The 24,200-nt window shown below is 40.9% G+C and overlaps 1 protein-coding gene across 8 annotated transcripts in view; it reads right to left on the reverse strand.

Moving 5' to 3' along the window:
- The window catches only part of MYO6 (myosin VI), a 278,543-nt gene that overhangs the window by 198,124 nt on the left and 56,219 nt on the right, over window positions 1–24,200 (reverse strand). For all 8 annotated transcript variants that reach the window (XM_077289865.1, XM_077289864.1, XM_077289863.1 and 5 more), the window contains exons 2-3: window positions 3,069–3,211; window positions 533–602 (exon numbers count right to left, since the gene is read on the reverse strand). In XM_077289865.1, coding sequence (XP_077145980.1) covers window positions 533–602; window positions 3,069–3,185 — 187 coding nt within the window. In that variant the 5' untranslated portion in view covers window positions 3,186–3,211. The remainder of the gene's footprint in view (window positions 1–532; window positions 603–3,068; window positions 3,212–24,200) is intronic.

Raw genomic sequence — 24,200 nt, forward strand, 5'->3', positions numbered from 1 at the left:
TGTCCTATCTATAGGGACAATACAGGAAGAGAATTTTTTTTTTTTTTAAAGCGACATCTATAAACAGATGTATAACAAGTTAAAGGCCAATTACAATGGATAACAATAAGCAATAACCTCATAGTGGGAATGTCACATACAAAAGATAAATGGAACTGGACTTTGCACAGTAATTGTCTTCCGCATGAATGTGAGTAACAATTCTAGAGTTTCCAGTTATAAAGACCAATTCCTTGTTAATGGGTAACTTATCCATGTAATGATAAAGGGATTCCTCAGTGCAATGGATTAGTACTGCTGAAAGTGACTGCCGAATACTGCAGCATTCATGTGCTGTAAATCATGGGTTCCCAGGCTTGCAAAACCCATTTTTAAGGACATAGAGATACTGATTTATTCAAATACAATGATGTCACAAACTGGTTAAACCAGCTGAAAAGCACAGGCACAACAGCATGTAATATACACCTACATCCCAAGAAAAGGTGTGAATGTACACATAGAAAAGGAGCCAAACACAGTAGATACGTACAGTTGTCTTCCACATGTTTCGTAGTGTCCTCTTCTGCAGGAAAAACCTGGTTTATAGCTGCCAAAAAATTCTATAGAAACATAATAAAATGCACACTGTCAGCATAACTAGATCTCATGCAAAGACTTACAAAAGAAATTGGTGTACAATAAATGAAAGAAGAATACAAACAAACAAGTACAGAAAGATAAAGGAGATGTTCTCCAATACATTATTTTATTGTTACATTGTACCTAAAATGATGTACTGTATTATTCAGACTATAAGATGCACTTTTTTCCCCAAAAACATTGGGGGGAAAATCGGGGGGTGTCTTATAGTCGGAATGTACTTACCAGGAGTGTGGCGGCAGCATGAGTTGGGAAGAAGGGGCGCTCAGTGGTGCAAGGGCTCCGCCGTCATTTTGTGAAAATGTGGAGCCCCTGCACTTCCATTGCAGCAATGTGGTGGCCTCCAGGAAAATGGCCGCTGGAGGCAGTGCATGTGCAGATTGAGATCTCGGCAAAAAGAACTCAATCTGCGCATGCGCCACCTCCGGCGGCCATGTTCCTGGATGCCACTGCATTGCAGCAATGGATGTGCAGGGGCTCCGGGCTGTCACAAGATGTCGGCAGAGCCCCCCCCCCCACACCACCGAACACCGCAGAACCTGCCGCACTAGTCTGGGATGGGAGTCAGATCATCATCGGACCATTGAACACCTCCTGTGACCCCGCTCTACCAGCGCTGATTTCCCCCCCAATAAGTTGACTTCAGACTAAGACGAACCCCCATTTGATGCATTAATTTTTTCCTATTTTCCGTCTGAAAATTTGGGGTGAGTCTTATGGTCCGCTGCGTCTTATAGTCCATAAAATACGGTAACATTTATAATAGTATTAATTAAAAATATGTTCATAAGAACTACAGTACAGATCAAAGTGAGTATGACTGCAGCATCAGACTACACAGCGTTTGTTTGTAGTCTGTAACCATGGAGACACACAAGCAAGCATAGGAGCTATAGGCATAGACGGATTTTGGAAGCACAGGAATTATTTATGAAGGTGAACATTGCATTCATATGCAAGTTGCTGACAATTAAACATTTTGTTAATTATTAGATTAAACTGTCTAGCCAGCCAAGGGACAGAGCACTGTTGTATTGTTATGTTACTCAACTTTAAACAACTACTTTATAATAGGCTAAATTGTGTACACTACATAAATATATTAGTGATTAGAAAAAAATCTATTTTTTTTTCTAATATACTGTACTTCTACTTAGGACTTGCAGGAAAGCATTATTTATCTGGTGAGCTTAGGATGTTCTACTTACATAAAAGATGGCAATACACATTAGTTAGCCTCAACCTACTCCTAAGTGTTGAGCAACCAATCATCCGGTTAATCATTTCACTGACAAAACCATACACAATTGTAGTCCATATTGGCCATATTCATAGACATAAGAAAGCTGTTGGCTGAGACTTCATATGCTTTTAATGAGAAGAGGGGCAAAAGCTGCCAGCAGAAACCATATCACAGGAGAACAATAGGGTCAAGTGTTTACAGTTACACTGGTTGATTTTTTCTCAACCCAATATTTGTCAGTGGAAAATCAGGAGACCTAATGAGTATGGGGAGCCATTATACTGGATCAACCTGACCATATATGTTCAAGGACACCAGCAGAACAATGAAACATATGTATGGGAATGTCCCTACAAGTAAGGATCCATTTACACAGACCAACCAGTGGCACAAGATGTTCACCAATCAGTGAACTTTTACCAATTGGCAGTTATTTGAATGTCTGGTTATACAGGCGAACCAAAGTAAATGCAGACACGGAGCAACCTGTACTAGATCACTCAGCACGTATAGGCTCACACTGTTCGCGACCGTGTGAGTAATGTTCACACAGGACAATGCACCGCCGAGAACGAGGATGATCATTTATGCTGCATAAAAAATCGTTTCACCTGATGGACAAGCTCGTTTTGCGCATTCATTGAGTTATCGGAGGCCTGTTTACATGGCAAGCCAATCGTGAAATGATCATTCAATGTTCATTCATGATTATCTTGCCATGTAAGAGAACCTTGAAGAATGATTATCGATGGAAGATCTATTATCTAACTATCAGATGAAAAGAAGAAAAAAGTCATGACAAACTTCTTTTTTTTTTTTTCAAACAATGACTGTGAGTCATCTGTGGGCAAAAATGATCAAATTTCACCTGGTTAAAGATCATTATGCTTGAAATTATTCATTTTCAACTCATATGAATGGCGAATTTACAGAAGACTGGTGCTGTCTTATCCTCGAGATAAAGCCAAGGAATTAAAATTTCCCAAAACTCTACATTTCAGTTACAAATTGCTTCTAAATAGCCCATCTCAGAACTCCTTCAACTTTAATAAAGACTTTATTTCAGGGGACTTTACACACATATATCGGGTGCACGCAAAACAAAAATATGAGGACCCTATGGAAAAAATATTTAGAGCAATGTAATTTCTAAAGTGGTGTAGTAAAACACAATAAAGCTTACCTTTCCCTTTTGATTTAGTGGCTCAATTGTTAGAGAATCTGGTCCAATATCCACAATGTTACCCAACTGAAAGCCATCAGTTGGGTGAGGCGCCCAGACTGGCTTCCCGTCCTCCATGGTGCTCTTCCACTGTTCTCAGTTCACTGAATTAAAAAGAAAAACAAGACACCCATCATAACCATTATTTATATCAATGATAATGTATTAAGAGGTGGACTTATATGGAAGTATCCATTTGGTCATTCATTTGGTATTATTTATAGGGTAAGATACTGAAATGTGTTGTGACTAAACACAATAGGTTGAGCAGTATATCAGACATCAAGATAGCCAGAAGACAAAGGACTATGCTGGCCAACAGTGAACATCTGCCGAATCAAGTGTTCCTTCCATTACATTTTACTCTCATCTTAGAACTTGACGGCTTTTGCTAGAAGATGGCTTGGATATGCCATCACTTTATGATCAATTGGGATCAGACCTCATGCTCTCCTTGGCCAACTAGCTGTAAGGGAAATTGCCCTTGAATGAGGCAGTGCTGCATCTAATTTATGCAGAAGATTTGTAGATATTCCAGAGTTCAGAACACCACCGATCATAAGCAACATGCCATCACTTTTGGGAGAGGGTTGGGAAAACCTTTTCAGGGCTTCAATACATATAAGGTATACATAAAAACAGGTTCCACTGATACATATTAATCCAAGTAGCAGGCCAAATGCCCATAAAGGGTCAACATAGACAAGCATAAAGGACACTCCAGAAACATGAATCCTACAAAAACCTCACGGAGTAAATAGTCCAAACCTCAAGTGAGTAAAATATATCAAATCATTTTATTTTCTACACATCAACATACAATACTATACAACCTACACAAGACAAGGTACATCCAGAGCTCGTATGTGAAGGACAAACACCATTGAAGTAGCAGGATGGGATTAGCCTGCACACATATGAATACAAAATGACCTAGCACATATAAGGTATGTTCTAAAAGTGCACAGTGCAAGACCGAATGCAGGGCCAAAAAATCATTAAGTGCTCTCAGTGCAATTATTATACGGGCATAAGTGCATACACAACCAAGAAATGCACTCTATCAAGAGAATACAGGTCTTACCCATCAGTCACTGCCAATGCGTGTCCTAATTGCAGCCCCGACGCGCGTTTCGCGTGGGCTTCCTCGGGGGGCTGTAACTAAGTAGTACTATTTAACACAACCCCGCAGCTGTATGTAATAATCAACAGCGCCGTAGTCAGACACACCGCCAAATCGGGCATGTATTGCGCATCACCCCCGGCCATCTCCGTGCACAGAGCGGGTTGACGTCACTTCCCGCTATGTCACTTCCGGATACCGGGAGGGATGGGCAACAGAACCCACTCTGGCGCGCATGCGCGCGCTGTAAACGCCATTTTGTATATGGGAAGCAGGTACGTGGTAACAGGGAGGTATCTAAAGAAGAATACACCCAGAACCCCATTGCGCATACATACGTATGCACTATAATCACCATATAGGGAAAGGCAGCAGATATCCAGTGACTAAGAAAAAACCCTATTATATGGAGTACAGCACTCATCAATATGTGAAAATACTAACACCCTATCAGTGTATAGCTAAAGTGACAAGTGTGCAAATAATGCAAGAAATAAAGTGCAAAGATACATATTATAAAGTGTATATAACCATATAATATTCCATAGTTCCAATAATATAAATGATTATTCAGCATACAATTATATATTCACAAAAAAATGAATAAAATATAAATAAAGAAAATGGTGAAAGAAAAAACATAAAAAATAATAAGTACAAAATAAATAAAAAATAAATAAGAATATATGCTGCACTATTCAGGTCCCATAAGACCAATAGGCATGCTGTTCTTTGATAACCAGGACTCAAGGGTTTCTTCAGATAGTAAGTCATAGGTCCTCCATGCTGATAGGCACTCAGAGCATCAAACAATATTGAAAGTGATATGAAACGCATGCCAGCCCAAGTGGAATGCCGCTGGATAGTAACCCGTATTTTCCGGCGTATAAGATGACTTTTTAACCCCTAAAAATTGTCCCAAAAGTCGGGGGTCGTCTTATACGCCAGGTACGGCATGTGCAGGGAGCGATCCTGGATGTTCCCAGGGTCTGAAGGAGAGGAAACTCTCCTTCAGGCCCTGGGATCCATATTCATGTAAAAAATAAAGAATAAAAATAAAAAATATGGATATACTCACCCCTCCGAGAAGCCTGGCTGTCACCGCTGCAAGCGTCTGCCTCCGTTCCTAAGAATTGCAGAGCGTGAAGGACCTTCGATGACGTCACGGTCAGGTGACCGGTCACATGAGCGGTCACGGACCAATCACAGGACTGCGACGTCATCGAGGCTCCTTCATGCTCTGCACTTCTTAGGAACGGAGGCAGACGCTTGCAGCAGTGACAGCCAGGGTTCGTCGGAGGGGTGAGTATATACATATTTTTTATTTTTATTCTTTATTTTTAACATGAATATGGATCCCAGGGCCTGAAGGAGAGTCTCCTCTCCTTCAGACCCTGGGAACCACACGCCGTATAAGATGACTGGGCGTATAAGATGACCCCCGTCTTATACAGCGGGCATATCCCAAATTCCATATTTTATATGGAAAAGTTGGGGGTCGTCTTATACACCAGAAAATACGGTACATTAGGTACCATGGCCCCAAAAGGTCTGAATGAACAACTCAGCTTTGCGTCCTTTTTGTGAATTGGTTGATTTTCTCCTTTGGTTCTAGATTTTAACTTTGTGTGTTTCTTGTATATTTCTTTAGTACCGTCATCTCACTTTCAGTATTGTTTCAATGGTGTTTGTCCTTCACATACGAGCTCTGGATGTACCTCCGTCTTGTGTAGGTTGTATAGTATTATATGCTGATATGTAGAAAATAAAATGATTAGATATATTTTACTCACTTGAGGTTTGGACTATTTACTCCGTGAGGTTTTTGTAGGATTCATATAATGTATACAGTTAAGCTTTTATATAATCATAAAATACATTAGGAGGATGTTCCACAGAATAAAAAAAAAAATTAATTATATGAACGATATCTTCTCCACTGACAACACACATTAATTACAAGGTGACTAGCTGGGCACCTCCAGCACTCAATGATCACATGCAGGGAGTATGGCACCACACCTTATTACCTTTCTTTGTTTTATAACCATGCTCAAGCACCAATAAGGTCCCTTTATTAAAAGCAATGACACGATTTAGACATTATGAATGCTCATTGCTGCCAGTTACATCTACTGTAAACCAAGCCCCTGTTTTCTTCACCATAAAAGCAGTATGTATGGACGCCTTTGTCAGAATACTGGAGTAAAGTGTCAAAGCCAAGCAACAGACTTGGGTGAGAACCAGAAACATAACCCTCACATACTATTCTAAGGGACAACAGTTTATGATTGGGAGTTTCCACACAGTTATTAGTCGCCATTTATTACGCACCGTACTGTAAGTAAGCGTGCAATAAAGCAACCCTGAGTCATACACTCAAAGCTGAGGAGTCCTGGATAAGCAACACTTACAAGTATTATACATGATGAAGGTCTACATTACATTGCCTGGTAATAGGGGTTTTGATATAGGAAAAGCAGTTGTAGAGAATTTTACATAAACTGCATGTATGGGAAAATCCAATGAACATACCAAATGTAATAACTATGATCATAATTTATCACGTTTTCTTCGAAGTCTGACAAAAGAAAAAGGGAATATCACATTTAACAAGAACTGCGGCCAAAGCTAGGTGCAATTTGCAAATTCGTGAGGAGAAAATTGCAAAAAATGGACATTATGAATGTTTGTAAAATTTAAAAAAAAAAATTCAATACCACACAAAAAAAATGTTTTTCATCTTGATTGGCTGTATGTCTGAGGCAGTTGTCCTGCGGAAGAATAAATCTGGAGCCAATCAGATACCTCCCTGATGGTACTGCATGATGGATAAAGTATCTGCCTAGGTTTCCCAGCATTGAAGACACTATTATTCCTGACTAACCCCCAACTCCGTGGGCTGTAATGCAGCCCCAAACTTGCAGACACTCATTGTTGTACTGCTCTCCATCCCTTCAGCACACAAATAGTCTTCTGTTACTACCAAATATTTCAAATTTTCACTCATCAGCTCGGAGCACTGACATTTTTCTGCACCCCAATTTCTATGTACTCAAGCATAGTTGAGTCGCTTTGCCTTCTTTCCATGTTGAAGGTACGGCTCTTTGGCTGCAATTCTTCTACAAAGATCACTTCTGGACAGACTTCTACGAACAGATGGGTGCAGTTGGGTCCCACTGGTTCCTGTCAGTTGTGAGCTGATGGCACTGCTGGATATCTTCCAAATTCAAAAGGGAAGAATAATGCTCTAAGTTTCTTTGGCCAACCACTGTGTCTACAACCCCAATGTTCCTCATTTCTTAATGCCTCTTCAGAAGAGTTAGAATAGAATCTTGAAACTCCAGGCTGCTTTAAAGATTTGCTTGGGGCAAACCCTTCTGATGCAGTATAACTACCTTGTGTCTTATTTTTGTGCTCAGTCGACCTGTGACATGAAAGAAGAAATCATCTGAACATCATCTGTCTGGGATTTCATGAAGAGACAGAAGGAGTTGAGCAATTCTACAGCCACACAATATAAGTGGCTACTTCTCCAAGATGTTTGGAACAAGCTCCCTGCCGAGTTCCTTCAAAAATGGTGTGAACATGTACCTAGTCCAAATGATGCGGTTTTGACAGAAAAGGTTAGTCACACCAAACATTGATTTGATTTAGAGATCTCTTTTGCTCAATCACTCAGCATTTTATTAATTTAAAAAAAACAAAAACCTGTTAACATCTTAATTTTTGAAAGCATTCTTACTTTGCAGCATTTTTCTCCACACTTGCCAAAGCTATTGCACAGTGCAGTGCACTAATGAAGGAACGTTACTGTACAAATTGGAGAGTGTTGCATGAACGTACTCACTGAACAAGCCAAGAGAGCTACCAACAGACCTTTTTAGCATAATTGGAGCAGACATATTTTTGATATTAATTGCCAAATTTTGCAAAATGTAAACAAAACTCAAATACAAAAGCCTTGGTACAATTCTTCAATAGTTCATCTGTTCTGCAAGAGATAATATAGTTGCTAAGCACAGAATAACCCTAGAATGACAGCTATCCAGTGTGCTGCCACATGTTACGAGCCATGTAAATGGTGAAAACAATGGTCATAGTGGTTTTATGTCAGTAACAGTTAATATTTATAACAGTTGTGAGTAAAAATCTGAGATGTATATTTACCATAAGGATTTATAAGGAAGTCAGTGGGAGCACCGGCAGGGACATGACCTGGATGATGTACTATCAAGAATCTGAGACACCACACTATTGCTCTTTAAAGCGTACCTGTAGTTTCAGGTAACGTTCAGAATTAGCAGTGTGAACAAGAAGATTACACACAGCTCTTCTTCCTCTGTAGCAGATAAAGTTATTGTATGTGACACATTATACAAATGTACTAAGCTGGGTGGCAGTGAATCCAGTGCTGGGGTAAATAAAAACAGTTGCAGCCCAACCTGCTTATGTCTGCCTGTCTCTCACTATGCCGAATGTTCCTCACCTCCTCTTCCCCCTCCTCCTTTCTCTGTAGAGTTTAAAGGAACTGATTGGCAGCTTACTATATACACTGTGCAAGGGCAGAAAGCTGCTAATGAGTGATGGTGGGTGAAGGGTTAGCAGAGCTCATGAATATGGAAGGTTACTTGGCAGCAGGTTTACTTGTCCTCTAGTGGTAATCTCCTGCTGATAAAAGTAATTTTACCTAAACTATAGCCCAGTAAGTTGACACATCGTTGGAATAAGGGTCTCTGTCTCTATTATATGCTGCTCTCAAATTAGGTGGCATCCTGGATGCTGAAACAGTTGAAAGCAATGATGGAGGGAGGAGTGTCAGCGGATGATCCCTCGCCTATCATTATCCCTCTGCTCCTGATGTCTGAGTGCAGTGCGCCTGCTGTGCCAAGATGTGCAGAAGGTTAGAAGTGATTTTTTTTTTTAAAGTGGGGCCCATTATACTGTATGGAGGACTATGTGGGGCCATTACACTGTATAACGCACTCTGTGGGGCCATCTAACTGTATGGAGGACTTTGTTTGGCATTATACTGCATGAAGGACTATGTAGGGCCATTATACTGTATGGAGAACTATATGGTGTCATTTTACTATATGGAGCACTATGTGGGGCCATTATACTGTATGGAAACCTGTGTGGGGCCATTCTACTGTATTGTGCACTTTTTGTGTCCATTATACTGTATGGAAGGCAATGCAGGGCCCCGTTATACTGTATGGAGGACTAATTGGGAATCATTATACGGTAAGGAGCACTTTATGTGGCTAATATACTGTATGGCGGACTGTGTGGGGATTACAAATGAGGAATCATACTATGCTGGGGTCACCATACTTTGTCAGAGGTGCGTTTATGGAAGGAGGGGGGTACAGAAGGGTCATCATGTCATGCGTGTGGAGGGTACTGTGGAGGAATTCACTGTGGGAGTGTCTTACTGTGTTTTGGGGGCATTTTTGTTGGCATAATTTTCTATTAACTGTATTATTCAAGGTATTTTATATTTGTTATTACATATTTAAATTAGGCCATATGCTTTTCACTGCTGTTACACAATATATTATATTATTTCAATATTTTATTCTAAGATTTATTCTTTAAAATGTACTTTGTTTTTGCGACAACTCCCTTTAAGTTTACTTCCATATGAAAAAGTTCACCATTATATTTTATGATAAGAAAAAACCTCCCTCAATTGTAGACATCTTTTAAATAAATATCAAGGTTGGTTGGAGACTTTGTCCAAAGCTTTTAATTTTTAGCCCTCTGTGTATTTGAATTTGACATCCCAGGTCTAGATCAAGAAACCTTGTAGATTCAATAAGTACAAGTGACATAGAATATGCCCAATAACAGTATAGCCACACCTGAAGTACTAGGACCCCGCCAAATGCATATTGGTCAGAGACCGGTTTTCCAACATGTCCCTAGAACATTCACCTACACTCACAGATTACCACCGCTTAAAGAAACAGCATGTAAGAATTAAAGATTACATCAATTAGGTCATAAAGTTACATACATCGTTAAAACAACTTGGAGGATCTAATAAACATTACTGCAGACATGAATAAGAAACACATAAGATTCAATTAAAAGAGGGAGTACCCTTCTCACCCTGACACACATGGCGGTATTATGGCTCCATATAACCTGATTACACACAGAGGGATAACGAGTACAAGGATACTGCGTGTACTGCATGTGCCATGGTCCATCAGAAGGTAATGACTTTACTTTTCTGCGATAACAACTCCACAATATGGTGCTATGCAGAAACCATACCAAGGCATGCAGCCCACAACTGTATAACAGAGAGCTACAGAGTCTCTGAAACTCTCCATGCACCTCAATGGGGAAGGGGCAGCTGTGCTGGGGGAGAAAATGGTTAGAAGGTTGGAGGAGTGTTTAAACTAGGGATTGGGGGGAGGGTATTCATTTTATAGGAGGGGAAGATAGTGCAGATAGAGACCTGGGCACAAATAAGGAAGTTGGGGGTGGCGGTGGCATGGGGGGTGGGGTTACAACAGTTAGTAATTTAAGAAAGAATAGAGGTACAGAGAGTAACATCAAGTGCATGTATACTAATGCCAGAAGCCTCGCCAACAAAATGGATGAATTAGAACTAATGTTGTTGGAGCATAATTATGACATGGTGGGGATATCTGAGACGTGGCTGGATGAGAGCCATGACTGGGCTGTTATCTTGCAGGGCTATAGCCTGTTCAGAAATGACCGTACAGATAAGCGAGGGGGAGGGGTGTGTCTATATGTAAAATCTTCCTTAAAACCCATCCTGCGTGATAATATAGGTGAATCTAATGAAAATGTAGAGTCCCTGTGGGTGGAGATAAGGGGAGGGGGAAAAAATAATAAATTACTGATAGGGGTTTGTTATAAATCTCCAAAACTAATGGAAGCAATGGAGAATATCCTCGTAAAGCAAATAGATGAAGCTGCGACTCAAGGAGAAGTCATTATTATGGGGGACTCCAACTACCCTGAAATAGATTGGGGAACAGAAACCTGCAGTTCCAGCAAAGGTAATCGGTTTTTGACAACTATGAGAGACAATTACCTTTCACAACTGGTTCAGGACCCAACAAGAAGGGGGGCACTGCTAGACCTAATATTAACCAACAGGCCAGACCGCATATCAAACATAAGGGTTGGGGGTCACTTGGGGAATAGTGATCACAAAATAATAAGTTTTCATGTAACCTTTAATAAGATGGGTAGTAGGGGGGTGACAAGGACACTAAACTTCAGGAGGGCAAATTTCCAACGGATGAGAGAGGATCTTGGTGCAATTAACTGGGACGATATCCTGAGACACAAAAATACACAAAGAAAATGGGAGACATTTATTAGCATCCTGGATAGGACCTGTGCACAGTATATACCGTATGGGAATAAACATACTAGAAATAGGAGGAAACCAATATGGCTAAATAGAGCTGTAAGGGGCGCAATAAGGGACAAAAAGAAAGCATTTAGAGAATTAAAGGAAGTAGGTAGTGAGGAGGCATTAAATAAATACAGAAAATTAAATAAATTCTGTAAAAAGCAAATCAAGGCAGCAAAGATTGAGACAGAGAGACTCATTGCCAGAGAGAGTAAAAATAATCCCAAAATATTCTTTAACTATATAAATAGTAAGAAACTAAAAAATGACAGTGTTGGCCCCCTTAAAAATAGTCTGGGTGAAATGGTGGATGAGGATGAGGAAAAAGCCAATATGCTAAATGACTTTTTTTCATCAGTATTTACAAAAGAAAATCCCATGGCAGACAAAATGACTAGTGATAAAAATTCCCCATTAAATGTCACCTGCTTAACCCAGCAGGAAGTACAGCGGCGTCTAAAAATAACTAAAATTGATAAATCTCCGGGCCCGGATGGGATACACCCCCGAGTACTGCAGGAACTAAGTACAGTCATTGATAGACCATTATTTTTAATCTTTAAAGACTCCATAATAACAGGGTCTGTACCACAGGACTGGCGTATAGCAAATGTGGTGCCAATATTCAAAAAAGGGGCAAAAACTGAACTCGGTAATTATAGGCCAGTAAGCTTAACCTCTACTGTGGGTAAAATCCTGGAGGGCATTCTAAGGGATGCTATGCTGGAGTATCTGAAGAGGAATAACCTCATGACCCAGTATCAGCACGGGTTTACTAGGGACCGTTCATGTCAGACTAATTTGATCAGCTTCTATGAAGAGGTAAGTTCCGGACTGGACCAAGGGAACCCAGTGGACGTAGTATATATGGACTTTTCCAAAGCTTTTGATACGGTGCCACACAAAAGGTTGTTACATAAAATGAAAGTAATGGGGATAGGGGAAAATATGTGTAAGTGGGTTGAGAGCTGGCTCAGGGATAGGAAACAAAGGGTGGTTATTAATGGAGCACACTCGGACTGGGTCACGGTTAGCAGTGGGGTACCACAGGGGTCAGTATTGGGCCCTCTTCTTTTCAACATATTTATTAATGACCTTGTAGGGGGCATTCAGAGTAGAATTTCAATATTTGCAGATGACACTAAACTCTGCAGGGTAATCAATACAGGGGAGGACAATTTTATATTACAGGATGATTTATGTAAACTAGAAGCTTGGGCTGATAAATGGCAAATGAGCTTTAATGGGGATAAATGTAAGGTCATGCACTTGGGTAGAAGTAATAAGATGTATAACTATGTGCTTAATTCTAAAACTCTGGGCAAAACCGTCAATGAAAAAGACCTGGGTGTATGGGTGGATGACAAACTCATATTCAGTGGCCAGTGTCAGGCAGCTGCTACAAAGGCAAATAAAATAATGGGATGTATTAAAAGAGGCATAGATGCTCATGAGGAGAACATAATTTTACCTCTATACAAGTCACTAGTTCGACCACACTTAGAATACTGTGCACAGTTCTGGTCTCCGGTGTATAAGAAAGACATAGCTGAACTGGAGCGGGTGCAGAGAAGAGCGACCAAGGTTATTAGAGGACTGGGGGGTCTGCAATACCAAGATAGGTTATTACACTTGGGGCTATTTAGTTTGGAAAAACGAAGACTAAGGGGTGATCTTATTTTAATGTATAAATATATGAGGGGACAGTACAAAGACCTTTCTGATGATCTTTTTAATCATAGACCTGAGACAGGGACAAGGCGGCATCCTCTACGTCTGGAGGAAAGAAGGTTTAAGCATAATAACAGACGCATATTCTTTACTGTAAGAGCAGTGAGACTATGGAACTCTCTGCCGTATGATGTGGTAATGAGTGATTCATTAATTAAATTTAAGAGGGGACTGGATACCTTTCTGGAAAAGTATAATGTTACAGGGTATATACACTAGATTCCTTGATAAGGCGTTGATCCAGGGAACTAGTCTGATTGCCGTATGTGCAGTCGGGAAGGAATTTTTTTCCCCATGGTGGAGTTACTCTTTGCCACATGGGGTTTTTTTGCCTTCCCCTGGATCAACATGTTAGGGCATGTTAGGTTAGGCTATGGGTTGAACTAGATTGGACTTACAGTCTTCCTTCAACCTTAATAACTATGTAACTATGTAACTATGTATACAGTCTTCATGTACATCAGCGTTTCCCAAACCTAGTCCTCACGGCCCCAACACATCATGTTTTCAGGATTTCCTTAGCGTTACACAGGTTAGGGAACATGCGGCAGTTTCTGATGACTTCATTATACTTCCATCACCTGTGCAATAATAAGGAAATCCTGAAAACATGACGTGATGGGCTCCTGAGGACCGGAGTTTGGGAAACACTGATGTACATGGATCTTAGGGGTAGGGTCCAAACAGCTGGACTCCACAACAATATGAAAACCAGAGAACCACATGAGTAAATGTAATCAATGTAAATATTTCCCAAATATTGATTTCAAGGAATGTTTCTGGAAGTTAGAGACAAATAGATGGCTATATGGAGGGGGATCAGACTACACGTGGAACTGTGGGAACAAAGAGGTCTACACTGGGTATGTAGATACAAAATATCTGAAGACTATTTCAAATTTTTCATTTTCTTATATAAACACTGAAACAAAACTTATACCTTGTGAAAAAATCCAAGTAGTGGAATAATACGCATAGAAAATAACTTGTATTCTCAATGAAGTAGAAACAAATGAGATTATCCAAGTCATATGCAATATTAAACACCTAAATCCGTTCACACAAAATCTGCATTGAAATCTAACCTGTTAGAATCCACAAAGAACTGAGCACTGGCCATTTATTCAAAAAGATATAGGAAACAAACAAATCAGGAGTAATAACCATTGCTCTTTAGGTCCCAAACACATTATATCGGCCGTACAATGCTTCAATCGACAGCCATCTCCACCAACTCTCTCATACACAGGAGCGCTCGTTCCGCCGAGTTCTCCCGAGTCTTCTATGAGAAAGACACCGATGACATGTTGGTCGGTGGCTTATCTCCAGGAGAACAATGAGATCGCAGGTCTAAATTGGACATGGCCAATCGGCACCTCCTCAGACCATCAACTGTCTGGTGCCTCCATGCACATTAGTTTTTCAGCCAAACCTGTCAATATCAGCAGGTTCAGCCAATAATAGTTTACTGTGTATGGGGGTCTATAGTCTAGTACATATCTTAATATATACTTACCTTGTAATTTCTTCACATCCTGTTCCATCCGGATGTGTCCGGATCCCAGAATTCCAAGCGGCGGAAGATCACTGACCTCCATATTTGGACACCCAAGTGATATGGAAACTGCTGGTGGTACCAGCCTCTTGCGCGGTACTATCAGCGGAACACCGTCGCACCACACACACACACAAACACACACTGTATATGCCGTAGGGATCACACACACTGTATACGCCGTACGCACCACACACACTGTATACGCCATACACAGACTCTTTCGTGGTACATCCAGAATAACACCGTCGCGAACACGCCGCCAGGATCAGCCATTTGAATGTTTAACTGACCACCGCCATCTCTGTACAGGAGCGCATGAGCAGTTTTAATGTGACTGCCGCTATCTGTCTGCACAAAGATGGCGGTGGTCTGATTTACTGCGCCTGTGCGAATTCTGTGCAGGCGCAGTGAATCATTCAGCTGATCCCGGTGGCAGATGCGTGATGTGTCTATAGGCAGAGGAAATCGGTCACATTAAAGGGGTTTTCACACGAACGAAAGTTCATTTTAAAAATTGTCTGTGACTGTGTACGGAGCATACCACAGCTCCTGGGCAAGGGAGGAAGCAAAAGACAGTACTGACATTACAGCAGGGGATCACAGAGGATTTCTTTGGTCAGGTAAATATTTCACTGACTGTTTTTAAACAATATTTTACCTCACAAAATGTATCCTCTGCGATCTCCTGCTGTAATGTCAGTATTGTCTTTTCCTTCCTCCCCTGCCCAGGAGCTGTGGTATGTTCAGTACATGGTCAGACACAGAATTTTTAAAATGAACTTTCGTTCATGGGAAAACCCCTTTAAAAAGCAAATATCAATGCCAACATGCCTCTTCATAAAAAATATGCCAATGACAATGAAAGGAAAGCAGCAAAGGCACAACGTCGAAGACAACAAAGGGCAAATGAGACTCTTGAAGAGCAACAACATCGCTTGGACAAAAACAATGCATATAGCACATGGGGTAGACAGGTTGAAGAAGAGAGCGCAGACTGGAGAAGTCAGCACATGGGGAAAGAGAGAGTGGACAGGTGGGTGAGCACATGAGGGGGAGAGATTATCAAGGCTGCAAAGCCTGCCCCCATCGTGACATTACCGCCCTCCATCTAGTCTCTAATCAGGCTTAAAGAAGACCTGTCATCAGATCAAAACTCACCAGTTAATTTATTCCCACTGCTTTCCTGAGTAATCAATTTTTTAATTTAAGATTCGCTATACAGTTTCAGTGACATGCGCCTATATGGTTAGTGCTAATTTTTATAGTCTTTATCAAAGGGGTGTTGCTCAAGGATTCTTCAGGGTGTGTCTTTAGACTGTGCTGCATTATTAGCTAATTAGCCTGTGTGTGAGCAATTCCCACTTGTAAAGATAAAATAAAAATTAACACCATGTAAAAAAAGGTCCAATCTCTGGAACTGAATGGTTATTATTGCACTGTTCTTTTTTTCTCTGTGGTTATTTTTATGAATTTTCTCCTTTATTTTATACACTTCTGGTGCAGATTTGAAGCAGGATTTTAGGTGTTTTTTAGTACAGAAAATCTTTGATTCTGCACTTAAAAATACAACTCTAGTTTTTATATGCGTTTTTTAAGTGTGTTTTTTCCAGGCTCCCTCCATAGAAGCCTATAGGAAAAAAAATCCACCAAAAAACCCACACAATCCGCACTGTATTTAGACGCACAGTGGGCATTAGTTTTCATGAGATCACATCCACTTTAGTTGAACACTTAAAAGCAACAGATTTTATGCACGCAAAAAAAGCAGTGGAAAAGATGAAGCATTTACGTCATGTGGGAACATGGCCTAAAAGTAATTTTTTGTCAATAAGATGCACAAACTACACCTAGGTTTCATCTTCAAAGTAACATGTGACCAAGTCAGAGGTTAAAAATCTCTGAGATTTACCGAAGCCCCCGCCATCAGCAGAAAAAGACCCGGTCTAAGCCCTAATCTGTAACATATGCCACTTGTTCAAATCATTTAACCGAAACTCCATGCATAATCCTTTCCTACTAAATCCCAGAATATTATGTCTCGCTTTATTAACCAGCTTGGAAATAATGACAATTTTGGCATTAACAAACATAAGAAAGTTCTGGATTACAGGGAGCCTTTTAGGGCAGAGAAAAATTTACTTTAAAATCCAACTTTAATAACTGTCTAGAAAAAAAATTGTTCTAATTTGCTAATACACTGCATTCCCACGAAAACACACATCTGTACATCTTCCTTTCTCAGTATGGCAGATTCACACTGGAGTCTCTAGTTCCATTTTTATGTTCAAGGTATAGAAACATGGTAATCCAGCAATAAAAAAGGACATATTGTGCTTTTTCTATAGGTAAAAAAAAGTATGGAACATGAAATAGAGCCCCCTAGAAGATGATATGACCCAACTGGGAATCAAACCTAATTTGCCACATGATATTTAAAGGGGTTGTCCAGCCTTAAGCTACGAGTCTGCAGTCACATACACTCCGCGATATCAGGATCCCCCAGTGCTGGGAGCGGGTGGTCATGTGACCGCAAAAATGCGATTTGCATACTTCTGGTCACATGCAGACTAGACAAGTCCGGCCTGATTCAATACACTTGCATTGAGTGACACTGCACCCATCAAGTCTGCATGTCACCAAATGTATACAAATCAAATACGGTACATGCGGTCACGTGCCCGTCGCATAAGAATCTTCACAAAGTGTAATGACAGAATTCACAAGTCTGCAGTCACATCGAGTAACTGCAGACTTGCAGCCTAAGGCTATGTGCACACATTGCAGATTTTGATGCGGATCAGCAGCGTTTTTGGATGCGCGGAATTGCATCAAATCTGCAGTGTAGCGCACAAGCAATGTTAGTCAATGTGAAATTGAGAATTGTTGTGCACATGCTGCGGGAAAAAAAAAAAACGTGGATCTGCAGCGTTTTATTTTCCGCAGCATGTCAATTCCTTTTGCGGATCACCAGCGTTTCTGCACCCATTGACTAACCATTTTGTCCATTGACTTCCATTGTGTCAGGCCAATCCGCAGCAAAACCGCAGGTTTAAAAAAGATCTGTGGATTTGCTGCGGATGTGCCTGCGAGAAACGCTGCAGGTCGGGAGGGGGAAGAATCTGTGGGCGGAGTGTGGGCAGAGACTATGTGTGTGGGCGGAGAAGATGTACGTGTCTGTGTGCGGTTGTTTGTGTGTATCTGTGTGTGTCTGTGTGTGTGTGTGCGCGTGCGTGTGTGTGGGTCTGTATGCAAGCAGGCATCGTCCGATGGGACTACTAGTCCCATCCAGCTATGCCTGCTACAGAGGTCATTCATCCTTATGTTTATAGCCTTTTCACTAGGCACTGCTCCTAATAGCCAGTTTCCTACTCCACACTGATGAGGGGCAAATACCCCGAAACAGCTGTCTGTGGATGGATACCATGTTTTGGCATAGGTGGTTTTCCTTTATTGGATGCTGCCCTTCCCGTGGTTGTTCCTTCCCGGTGAAAGACCTGGCTATTCATTGCTTGCGTTGAGAAACACGTGATGGTGTCTCCGCGGCTTTTCTACATGCATTTGCATATTTCCCATAAGGGAAAGTTCTGGATCACTGCGTTGAGAAACAAGTGATGGTGTCTCCGCGGTGTTGGATGTTTTGATCTCCCCGAGGTCATTCATCCTTATGTTTATAGTCTTTTCACCAGGCACTGCTCCTAATAGCCAGTTTCCTACTCCACACTGATGAGGGGCAAATACCCCGAAACAGCTGTCTGTGGATGGATACCATGTTTTGGCATAGGTGGTTTTCCTTTATTGGATGCTGCCCTTCCCGTGGCTGTTCCTTCCCAGTGAAAGACCTGGCTATTCATTGCTTGCGTTGAGAACCACGTGATGGTGTCTCTGCGGCTTTTCTACATGCCTGCTACAGTGACAGCTAGCCGGATGATGGGACAGTAGTAGTCCCATCATCCGGCTACTGTGTTCTAGTGTAATAAAAAAAAAAAAAACACAAACACACATATAGACATACAGTACATATAACATACAGTACATACTCACCAATCACATAATCCCCAAAGCCCTCGATCACCTGTAAAAAAAAAAAAAAAAAAAAAAACAAAAGTATACTCCCTGATTTGATGTAATCCATTTAATAACGAGTGTCCCACGACAATCTCCCAGATGCGACCGCTCTCCAGGGGCTCCGGTGATACGGTGACGGCAGGTATCCTCCTGCACTGTATCACTCCGCCACTGTGAGTGCAGAGTTCATACTGCCACTTGCGGCACCCACCGCTGCGTGGGAAAATTCTCATGCAGCAGTGCCGTAAAGTGAGAGGCCATTGACCCCTCAGTGATAACACTGCAGGAACCATTGTCTCCTGTCAGTGTGTCACTGGAGGCCTATAGAGCTGTCACATCTCCTGGACAAACTCTTTAAAGGCTAAATCCACCATCTCAAATCATTTTACAAGCAAAATGAAAAAGCTACGCAGCTTAAAATCTTGTATCATTTTGAATCTACATCTTCTGTGCAGGTTTTTTTTTGTCATTTTAGACACATTAAAACTGCAGAGGGGAAAATAAGTATTTGATACACTGCCGATTTTGCAAGTTCCCACCTACAAACAATGGAGATGTCTGTAATTTTTATAGTAGGTACACTTCAACTGTGAGAGACAGAATCTTAAAATAAAATTCATAAAATCACATTGCATGATCTCTACATAATTAATTTGAATTTTATTGCATGAAATAAAGTATTTGATACAATAGAAAAACAGAACTTAGTAATAGGTACAGAAACCTTTGTTTGCAATTACAGAGGTCAGACAATTCCTGTAGTTCGTGACCAAGTTTACACACACTGCAACCGGGATTTTGGCCCACTCCTCCATATAGATCTTCTCCAGATCTTTCAGGTTTCGGGGCTGTCGCTGGGCAACATTGAGTTACAGCTCCCTTCAAACATTCTATTGGGTTCAGGTCTGGCAGCTAGGCCACTCCAGGACCTTGAAATGCTTCTTATGGAGCCACTTCTTAGTTGCACTGGCTGTGTGAATCGGATCAATGTTATGTTGGAAAACCCAGTCATTACCCATCTTCAATGCCCTTACTGAGGGAAGAAGGTTGATTGGCAAAATCTTGCGATACATGAACCCATCCATCTTCCCTTCAATATGGTGCAGTCGTCCTGTGCCCTGTGCAGAAAAGCACCGCCAAAGTATGAGGTTTCCCCCATTATGCTTCACAGTTGGGACGGTGTTCTTGGGGTTGTACTCATCCTTCTTCTTCCTCCAAACACAAGTGGAATTGATACCAAAAAGTTGGATTTTGGTTTCATTTGACCACATGACCTTCTCACATGCCTCCTATGGATCAGCTTGGTTATTTGCGAACTTCAAACAGACCTTGACATGTGCTGGCAAGAGCAGGGGGACCTTGTGCGCCCTGCAGGATTTTAATCCACGATGGCGTAGTGTGTTACTAACGGTAATGTTCAAGACTGTGGTCCCAGATCTCTTCAGGTCATTGACCAGGTCCCTCCAGTGTAGTTCTGGGCTGATTCCTGACCTTTCTCAGAATCATCCTTACCCCACGAAGCGAGATCTTGCATATAGCCACAGACTGAGGAAGATTGACAGTTATCTTGTGTTTGTTCCATTTTCTAATAATTGTGCCAACATTTGTTGCCTTCTCACCAAGCTGCTTATCTATTGTCCTGAAGCCCATTCCAGCCATGTACAGATGTACATTTTTGTCCCCGGTGTCCTTAGACAGCTCTTTGGTCTTAGCCATGGTGGAGAGGTTGTAGTATGATTGATTGTGTGGACAGGCTGTCTTTTATTCAGGTACGAAGTTCAAACAGGTGCAATTAATATAGGTAATGAGTTGCGAGTATGAGGACTTCTTTAAAAAAAAAAAATTCAAACTTTTTGCTGGTTGCTAGGTGATCAAATACTTATTTCATGCAATAAAGTGCCATTTAATTATTTAAAAATTGTACAATGATTTTCTGATTTTATTTTTAGATTCTGTCTCTCACAGTGGACGTGTACCTGTGATAAACATTACAGACTTCTGCATTCTTTGTAGGTGGGAAAACTTGCAAAATTGGCAGTGTAACAAATACCGTACTTATTTTCTCCAGTATAGGTAAAAAATAACTTAATAGTTGTCGACAAATAAAATTCTGGTGCTGAAAAGAATCCCAACTCCAATCATGGCTTTCTAATGAGAGAAAAGCAGATACAACACCTCACTTTAGAGTCTATGAAAATGTGAATCCTTTAATATTTTAATTCACAAGTTTCTAAGTTACAGGCCCAAAGTCTGAGCTGCATTGTTCCCACGATGAGCTTTAGGTATTGCAGAATTTCTGCACCTATTACTTACATTAGGTTACTTGGTGTTTTAATGTGCTTTTTTAAATGTAGTTTTCGTCTCAGTTTGATGCTCGGTTTTCAATACTTCCTGTTTTTTTGCTTTGACAAAACTTTATTGATATAAAAAAATCTGCACAGAAAACTCAAGTTTACTCACATGAGAAATCGAAATGATGCAGATTTTAAATCCGCACCGCAGGTCAGTTTACGCTGTGCACAAAAGAAGCAACGAAACATGAGATTTCTATAAATCCCTTCCACTTTACTGGAACTGGAAGATGCCGCGTTTTTTAAGCAGTAAAAAATAAACAGCATCAAAAACGCACCAAAAGCTGATCGCGAGACCATGTTTGCATGTCCGTGATGCTTTGTGGGCCGAGCGGTCTGTGCAAAATCACAAGACAAGTCCAACATTGATCCAAGAGTAGGATAAAACTCAATCAGATCTATGAGTCCGTGAAGAAGAAAAAAAACGAACATCAGAACATAGTCATTTTTTCACGGACTGATAGGAGAAAGATTTTTTTTTCACATGAGAAAAAATGATGTAAAATTGAACAAAACTCTGAGGAAACACGAACGACACTAATGAAAATCATTGACAAAACTCGGTCTGTTTCCCTTGTAAGTCTCAATGAGTTCTAACACCAAATGTTTAACTCTCTAGCGTGGAGCGTAAAGTAGCAAAAACCGTAACTGGCTTACATTATTTTTTAGGTTTTTATATATTATTTTTACCATATGCAAAATTGGGTGAACTAGAGTGGAGTCAATAATTCTGCAATACACTGAGTGTAATGGTTAACAAAAGGTAGATGTAACCCGGCTTTAGATACATGATCTATGAACGATCCTCTTACTATAACGGAGCTCCAACCTCACTGCTGAATCACCTAATTAAGGCAATTGGAAAGTGGAACAGTTACAGGTTGAAAAAAAAAAAAAAAGACGCGGATCACATCACCACACATACCGAACCACAAGCAAAAAAAAGAAAGATTTTACATGTAGAGCCTCATTTATGGTAGGAAGGAATGTTCTGGCACCACTTAGGCTACGTTCACATTTGCGTTGTGCGCCGCAGCGTCGGCGACGCAACGCACAACGCAGCGTTTTGTGACGCATGCGTCCTTTTTTTTGCTTGATTTTGGACGCACAAAAAATGCAATTTGCTGCGTCCTGTGCGCCCTGACGCGTGCGCCGCAGCGACGCATGCATCACAAAACGCAAATGCAACGCATGTCCATGCGCCCCCATGTTAAATATAGGGGTGTATGACGCATGCGGCGACGCAGCGGCGCCCGACGCTGCGTCGCACAACGCTAATGTGAACGTAGCCTTAAAGAGGGTGGCCCCACAATGAAACATTAAAGTTACTCTACTAGATTATGCTCAACAGAAATTTTCAAATGGAAATAAAAATGGAATCACGAAATAATGGAATATGCACCTAAGTAATAAAGTATTAAAGCCGAAAAACAGGAAGCATCAAAAACAGAGACAAAAATGCACACAAAAATGCAATGAAAAACCACAAGCATCCCAATTTAAATAATACATTGGTAGGGAATTGTTCACTTTCACACATTGGTAGGGCATGGAGTTGGTCGGGCATTGTTTACTTTAACACATATCACCAATTTAAACTGTACTTATACAAACTTGGAAAAAAATCCCCAAAATAAATAGATTTCACATCCTGCAGTATCTGAGCCTTTCTCATCAAAACCACTGCAAAAACTGATGATGGCAGATTAATTACTCAAAATGAGTGCATAACACTACATCAAGGGGACTAGAACATATTTTCCAAGCACGCCGATGACACTCGTTTAGCACACGAGCATGGATAACGCCTTTTCGAGCACGTTCGCTCATCAATAGTTAGGAACTACAGATCTCAAAATCATTCCTACCAAAAACCTGTTAAGACAAGTAAATAATCACGTGCCCCCTTGCTGTAGTGTTGCTATGCACTCATTAAGGGATATATGCCAAAACAAACCAACAAATGAACCAATTACCATTAGCCATTTAATGGCTGAACAATGATTGTGAACGATTGCTCATATAAACAATCGTTCAGTTGGTTATCAGTGTTGTCATATTATAGTTTGGGCTATATAACTAATAAAAGGCACATAATAAAGCACCACTCCCCTGCCCCTCCTTCGTACAGCTCCCAGGGTCCCACCACTGGTCTCCTTCCCAGTTTCAGCATTGTAGGGCCCTTGACTACTATGGCCTTTAATTGGTTGCGGCAGTTACGTTCCGACCACACCAGAATAAAAGAAAAGGAGTCCGGGGGGGATCCAGAGTAGTGGTATGGGAGTGGATCAAAAAGCAAGTAAATGCTTTGATTTTTTTTTAGCACACTCATGCCCTTTGCTAAATAAAAATGGGTGAACAACCCCTTCAACTGCCAAATAGCTTCATCCTCTGTCCTCCAAGAACCGAACGAGTCAAATTTAATGGATTTTACATAGGGTAACACACACACACCAGTCTCATGCAATTTTAGTAACATAGTTATTAAGGCTGAAGGAAGACTATAAGTCTATCTAGTTCAACCCATAGCCTAACATGTTGATCCAGAGGAAGGCAAAAAAAAAACATGTGGCAAAGAGTAAGCTCCACATTGGTGAAAAAAACTCCTTCCCGACTCCACATACGGCAATCAGACTAGTTCCCTGGATCAGCGCCCTATCAAGGAATCTAGTATATATACCCTGTAACATTATACTTTTCAAGAAAGGTATCCAGTCCCCTCTTAAATTTAAGTAATGAATCACTCATTACAACATCATATGGCAGAGAGTTCCATAGTCTCACTGCTCTTACAGTAAAGAATCCGCATTTGTGATTATGCTTAAACCTTCTTTCCTCCAGACGTAGAGGATGCCCCCTT

Source organism: Ranitomeya variabilis, chromosome 2, assembly GCF_051348905.1.
Source record: "Ranitomeya variabilis isolate aRanVar5 chromosome 2, aRanVar5.hap1, whole genome shotgun sequence".
NCBI classification, from domain to species: Eukaryota; Metazoa; Chordata; class Amphibia; order Anura; family Dendrobatidae; genus Ranitomeya; species Ranitomeya variabilis.